Source organism: Aptenodytes forsteri, unplaced genomic scaffold, assembly GCF_000699145.1.
Source record: "Aptenodytes forsteri isolate BGI_AS27 unplaced genomic scaffold, ASM69914v1 Scaffold338, whole genome shotgun sequence".
Lineage (NCBI taxonomy): Eukaryota > Metazoa > Chordata > Aves > Sphenisciformes > Spheniscidae > Aptenodytes > Aptenodytes forsteri.
In genome coordinates, this window is record NW_008795124.1 from 944,759 (window position 1) to 952,272 (window position 7,514).

General features: G+C 35.6%; 1 protein-coding gene across 1 annotated transcript in view; it reads left to right on the forward strand.

Moving 5' to 3' along the window:
- Positions 1 to 7,514, forward strand: part of ATP9B (ATPase phospholipid transporting 9B (putative)) — a 161,772-nt gene that overhangs the window by 62,931 nt on the left and 91,327 nt on the right. Inside the window, exon 8 of the mRNA XM_009277184.1 lies at positions 4,783 to 4,863. Coding sequence (XP_009275459.1) covers positions 4,783 to 4,863 — 81 coding nt within the window. The remainder of the gene's footprint in view (positions 1 to 4,782; positions 4,864 to 7,514) is intronic.

The following is a 7,514-nucleotide window of genomic DNA, read 5'->3' on the forward strand; positions in this document are numbered from 1 at the left end:
GTGAGGGCGAGTCCCGCCCGGGAGGGGCGCCATGTCGCGGGCTGTCGTGTTGTGAGTCGCAAAACTGACTTTGGATGAGTTGAGAGGCGCGGTGAAGAAGGCGGGTAGAGCACGATACTTCGATAGGTTCTGTGCCTACGGAGGATTACGTGGAGAGCCCGAAGTTCTATTAGTCTTGTCCGTGTCAAAGACGCAAAGCTTGCGTTTTAATTCAATACTGCCTTTACACTGGATTGAAGGCTCATATTTGTATGGGTGGCCACAAGAATGGGTTCTGTTTCCAAGGTTAGCTTCATACGTGTTCATGATAAACCAGCAGTTGGCTGCAGGGAGTCCGCTCACAAAGAGAACCTGTTCAGACAGAGGCGTGCAGTGAGGTGTGGGGCGCGATCTCTGGGCTCCGGCGTTTTGCCCTTGCTGAGGCTTACAGGTCGTATTTACATATTGAAATGTATTTTTCATAATTTAAGAGAACGTGTGCAAGTTGAGCGTAAAATAGACTATAAACAATTTGATCATGTGTGTGACAGAATATACTCTCCGTAATTGTCACTCGTTTTGATTTCTGTAGTTACCTGATGTAAAGGCAGTGAGTATCTTGCATTGGCATGAGCTGTCAGTCGTGTCGACAGAGCAGCACTGTAACCCTACCCACTGTGACACCCAGAATAAACAAACCTGCAGACCTTCAGAGCTTTTCTTAAAGAACAGATGACACCACCAAGATGATCAGTACAGATTTTGTTGTCTTTCTAAAGCACTTAATGTGATCAGAGAATTAAAATTTCAACAAGTCATTTAATGACGGCTGAGCAGCAAACTTTGTAACACCTAGATTAGGTTTCTTGCAGTTTCAAAGTTATAGGTGGGGCAGTTCTGGCAATACGCATGTTCTGAAGCATTCTTCTCTAGCTTCGTGTGATCAACTAAATTTATTAACAGCAATGAGGTCACTGTAATTTTCAATAAATGGTGACTTGCTGATTTATATCAGAAGATCCATACAGCAGTAAACAATACAATTTACATTTAATTAGTTTTATTGAACCAAAGGCAATTTTATTTGTAATGAACTACATGTTATGATTAAGAATGTATTTTAATGATCTTTAAGTAAGGTGAACAAATGTTGCCCTTGACCTAACAGAGGAGACTTTTCTATGTTATTGATAACTTCACAGTGATTTTTAAATTATGAAATGCAAAAGAGAACATTTTCATTATTGTACCATCATCAAGTCATTTCCTGACTTTCAGTGTAGCAGGATGAAATGCATTCTGAATTACTATTTTCAAGTATGAGATAATTAAATGTATATCAGGGAATTTTTAAATCTCATCTACTGTTGTATAAAAATAACTTAATTTTTATTGCTTGAGATTCAAGTCTTTCATATAGTTTCTTTAATCTAGAACTGTTACAATCCCCCTACGCAAGTGTGGTTTTTTTCCCTTGAGTAAGAAAATAACTGAGGTTATGTACCCTCACTGTCTCCTAAAAGCAACGTAATTTTAGATGTAGAATACTGTTTCCATTGAACATATCAGTAGAACTATTTGGCTTCAGTGAACCAGCAGTTCGATGCTTATAGTATGAAAATAATTCTTTACTGAAGCTGAATTTCACAGAGATCAAGTCCCTCATTAGTTAAATCATTAACAAAAAGTAGGTTGGTTTGGTTTTTTTAAAATATCATTACATCCTTTGTTTAAGGTAACTTCCCTTCTCCCTGCACTTTTATAGGGGGAAGCAATGACATAACCTAACCAGGTAAATTTTTCTTGCTCAGTGACCAGAAGTTCTATTTACATGTAGTGTTGTGTACAAATCTTGATGTCTCCTTGTTAAATTCACCATCGCAACTTCTTTCAAGACATTGAGATGAGAAATGCACAGCTTCTACTGCTGGAATAGCAGCACAAGGTACAAGCAGCACTTGTACTCTTACAGTAACCGTTATTGTTGAATGCAGTTCATATGTAATCTGTCTTCTATAACTGTATCATTCTTTGAATTTCTCTTTCTTTCCCTTGTATTGTAAAACTTCAGCTACTGTATTTTATTGGCCTGAGAAAGATGTCTGTTTGGAGTACAGAGCATTGGGCTACAGAAAAAAAGTCCTTATTCCTTTTCTTTACCCTAATAATGAAAAAATACTTCAGAAAGCTACTGAGCACATGTAATGTGCTTGTATGTCTTTTCTTTCTACTACTCATGAATGAAATGCCAATGAACTACCACCCCGAATTTCTCTCGGAGCATAGGTTTTTGTTACGATTTTTAGTTTTAGGAAAAAACATGCACTTTTGGAATACTCTGTCGGTTCTAGTTTGTGGCATTCCAGAGTAATGCCACAAATGTGTAGGGAATGTGCAGATCTCAGTTTTTCAGAAAGATAAGTGAGTTTATTTCAGAGTTGAAATTCAAAAAAAGAAAAAAGGAAAACATGAACGTTTAGGTGTTAAATCAGAAATACTAAAGGAGAACTAAAACATGAAGAGACACCAAAGGAATGTGGTAGAAATTTTTATATTTAAAATGTAACAAAGGAGAACATCACAGTAGAAGAGAATAGAAAGATTAGAAATCAGGAAAATATATTACTGTACAAAGGCCAATATACTTAAAAAGGTGGATATTTCTGCTTCCTTTTATTCTAATGTTGCTTCCCACCAAGGCATTCTTTGAAAAGCGAGAAGTTCTTGGTTGACGCATTTCACTAGCAGTTTTTATTGTGTATATGAGTATGTGTGTGGTATTAGTTTTCTGCTGTGCTATCCACTACTGAGAAACTCTTTATTTTTCTTTGCATAATAAAGCACGTAATAGCCTGGATTAGCTAAATTGTAGGTGATAACAGATGGGAAAGAAGTGAATGATGAAGATATAGGACACCACATGTGTATTAGTTTCATATGAATTATTTCTCGTGAACTTGATGAAAGTAGGTTGGAAGAACAAGGATGTAATGAATGAACTTCCTGTGAAAGACTACAATAAATGGCTAATGGTTTAAGATAAAGATAATTTGTGAGAGTTAATGTTTAGATTTGATTCATGTTTTAAAGCATATGACATACAAAGCTGTGTGTTTTTGCAAGGTATGAAGTGAGATATTTCTTGTCTGCAGAATATAAATAGAAATACAAATTCATTATTTATAGAGCTACACATTTTTAAACTAAAGTCAAACATGTTTGATAAATGTACAATAGATTTAAAACAAAAATCATTTTGATCTGGAAAAGTGAAAAAATAATGATATTCAAAAATCTGTAGCCATTTTATCGGCAAACAAGGATACAAATGTGTCAGATTTTAAGACATTAACACAGGTGGACAATTGCACCTTTAGTTAATTTTTGTAATGTTCAAATTACGTAATATTCAAATGTAGATAGTTACTATATTCAAAATTATGAACAAAAAACAATGGCATGCTTTTAAAAATAGCTACACTTGAACCAAGGTGTGGTTATGCATCCATGAAAGAGGCTGTAAATTTAATTCCACTTTTGAAGATAGCACATTCTAGCTAGCGTGAACAGGGTATTGTAGCCATGTAATCTGCTCCCCCGAGATGGTGTCTGATTAGCCTTTTTGCAAGATTCATCCAGTAATAAAGGATGGAGATAACCCAAATAGTTAGGCACTACATACGGTGAGAAGGTAGACACTCCTGCATTTCATGAGAGGTTATGATTCTTGGATCGACTGGGATTTGGTATCAAGCATCTGCTCCTCTCCAGAGTAGAAATTGGATTGTGGATCCATGCACGAGTGGTCTACTAGTGTTGAAATCTCTTAGCTGCTGTTGGTCCTGACCATCTAAAAAGCACCAAAAGGTTTGCTTTTGTGATGAGAAGAAAGTCCTTTGTATCAGGTTTTTAACAATTAGTTTGCGGTATTCTTTCTGTGGGAGGTGGATGTTTTAGAACAATCACCTGATGAAATAATTGTTTTAGAATTTGAAGGTGCTCCTCCCTGGGCCTCTAGGGACAGCTCTTAAGATCTACCAATCATCAGATTTTTTTTTTTCCTTCCTCTGTTTATACCATACTGCCATCTATTTATAGAGCCTGCTACTGTAGTATCTAAGAGTCTCTTACTCTTCTCAGTTTTAGGATAGGAATGTTCATGGGTTGTTTGCTGTTGTGAGTAGTAGTACCACGTATATTGGACCTAATTTTATCAGACTAGTTTAGCGTATCCCTGACTTCAAGCATTTGAGTAATTCTGTTGATGTATCCAGGCTTTCTTGAAGCTGATGGGGTTTTCTCATGGGTTGACTGCAAATGTGCTTGAGCATTTAAAGAGAACTTGAATCAATTTCATTGTTTCCTCTTGTATTCAGTTGGCTTTGTCCTTGCTGGAAAAGTATTTTGTTTCTGGTTTCATTAAAAACAAAACAAGAAAAACCCCACTTTATTTTTAAAAGAACAAATATATGGAAAATATTTTAAGATTATACTATTATAAATTAAAATGGGCCTGTTCAGGGAAAATAAATTAGGTAAAATTTCTAACTCATGTTATAAATATAAAACAGTTTAGTATTTGAACTATCAACACATTTAGAATATCATCTTGGATCTGGTTCCTTTATAGCAAGGTGTACTGAAAAAACAGCGTGTTTCTTAGTTGGGTAAAAATTTTGTGAGCTTAACTTGGGGTGGGGTGGTGGGGGTCATAAACTGGAATCTTTACCACTAAAAGGTTCTTCAAAATATGTGATTAAATTTGAGTTTAAATAATAGTAAATACATTAATCTGTTTTACAGGATCTCTTTTCAATCAATGCTTATGTTTATGCTCAGAAGCCACAACTGGATATTCACAGTTTTGAGGGTACCTTCACCCGGGTAAGTAGTGTATGTAAATACAGTTCTACTTCTCTCTTCCATTTCTCAGCTTAAGTGAAACCTATGCTTAGTGTCAAAGTTGTATCAGATCTTTCCTTAGCTTTACAGCAGTATTTTTTCCATGTTCCTGCCGTGGCAATACTTCATATAAAAGGTATCCTGGTAAATACGCATTGCAGGCAGCTAATACAAAAAGAATATCTGAAAAAAGCAGAATCTGAGAATTGGCTATTTGTTGACATCACTATAATCTTCTTTTATGAAACCATTTGTATAGTAGTATATATTGTTTGTCTCCAGGCATGTAATGTATTGTTCATATATGTCAAAAAAGTGGCAAGTTGAATATATTCAGTAGCCTGAGACAATGCAACTGCCAGTTTATGTGCAACAAAAATGTGCCTCGTTTAACAGCATTTCTGTTCAAGGGAAAGCTAGTACTTCCAAAGTTCAGTTATCTCAAAAAGTAAAATAAAACTAAAAGCTGCTTATGGGGGCTTTATTAAATCTTTTTTCTAGGTATAATTATATTCAAAACCAAATACGATAATAATGCAATAATTTCTTTGACTTTTTTCTGTTATTTTCAAAAGGTGGTCTGCTAAAGTTAACCCTTTAAAGCAGCGTGTCCTAATAGGTAGTAAATTATATTATTTTTAATTGCTTTACAGATTTGTAGCATTATATTAGTGGATATAGTGATTGCTTTGTTTATTTTATTTTATTTTTTTTAAATTGCTTTACAGATTTGTAGCATTATATTAGTGGATATAGTGATTGCTTTGTTTATTTTAGCCAAACTCTGTGTTAGTAGACTCATTCCTCTTGATTGTTCCTAAAATAACTTGAGAGAATTAACTACTATGGAGGTAGAGAAAAGGGTTTTTTACCCAAGTGACTCAAATTGGTAATAGACTTTGTTCAGTAATTGGAATTCCAGTTCACAATTCTAAGTACACTGATGAATGAGATATTGCAGTTGTTGGCTCTCGAAGACCAATTTATACCAGTTATATAGTTCATGCTGCCTACAAAGTAAATGTCATTTGCCCACACGTTCTAAACCTGTGAGCAACAATGTTTACTTAAACCTTGTATTGACCAATTGTCCAAATGAAACTTTTATTAACAGCTGTAAAATTCATGTTATTCCTGTCCCAATAGCTAAGTGTATACCTTTCTAAATATAAACTGAACTCCTCAGAGCCTTTTTAACAACTCTGGTACATGTAATTGAGACATTGGGAAATCGTCACTAAACAGTTGCTCCCTGTTGTGGGTTCTGTTTGTATGTGTAATCAGAGCTGTATGATTCAAGCATCCCTGATATGTGTAAATAACCCTGATGCGTTTTATGTGTTCAGGTTTACATATGTGGTGTTTTGACTGCTTCAGTAGGAAGGGCAGTTTAAACTGAACTTGTGGGTGCAGGCATCTGAGGGCAGTGTCCTCAGATTTGGTTCACAGTGGATCACGCTGTAGATATTTTTAGAAGACCTTTTTTTTTGTTAACAGTGTACTTTCTGCATAGTGAAATGTTTTATAGGACACTTGTTTACTGATTTATCTTTCTACTTCCGCTGTGAGCCCTTGCTTCTTACACTAAATCAGTTTTTGCATCTAATTCCTATTTTATGTTAAAGTAAAAAAAATTAGTGTGCTTAGTGATGCTAATGCATACATTTTTCCTACTTAAGCATTGATGTTCAAAGAATTCTTGCAAGGGTAGGTTGACAGGGTAATAGCACATTGATTTTTCTTTTCTTTTTTTTCCCCATTATGAAGACAGAGTACTAACAATGTAGAAGACAAACTTAGATAATTTCAAAAAGTGCATGACCATAAAACAAAACAGAAACTTAGGTGCACAGCTCTGGAGTTTTTATGAGGGAACAACTTCTCTTAAGTACTTCTATGTGAGAAATATGTCCACAGCAAACCTGATAGCTGACAGAAGATACCTTTTGCAATACACCTGCATAACTGCGTCAGGAGGAGTTAAAGCTCTGCTATACTCTATAGATGTCTGCCAGCTTTCACATGAAGTCATTTTCTGTTGTCCTCCATGGATTTTGGTGCGTTATATGCAGTCAGTGCATGAAAAGTGAGTGTGTGTCCTTGCATGGGCATGCAGGAAGGATCATGTCCGGCTCTTAAATAATGGCATAAGTTAATTCCTCTCCTCCTCTCCCTTCTTCTGGACATCCTACCAAGAAACAATAGGTGAACTAAATTAGTGTTCTGTGAAAATGTGTGAGATTGTTTTATTTGTTCTCAGGTCATCATCCATGTCTTGGCTGAGCTTATTTTGAAATAGTGATGCACAGAACAGGGATTTACACAGATGTAACTACTAGAGTTTCTCTTCTGTCTGATGCTCCTATGTAGGCTTGATATTAGGAAGCTATTTCATCAATTCTGAAAAAGCATGAGAAAAACACGTCTGTAGAAAGAGAATAAAAGGTAGCCATACTTCTTAATGCAACTTTTACCAGTTGGAGCCCAGAGTACTCTAGAGCATTACATCAGTGTGTACTGGCATGACCAGTATTATTTACCTTTTTGCTTACAGCTTCTGTGCAGAATCGTGGAAATTCTCTCTTCTGCTTTTGACCTTGGCTGTTTGTCATGGTTTAATCTCAGTCAGCAAC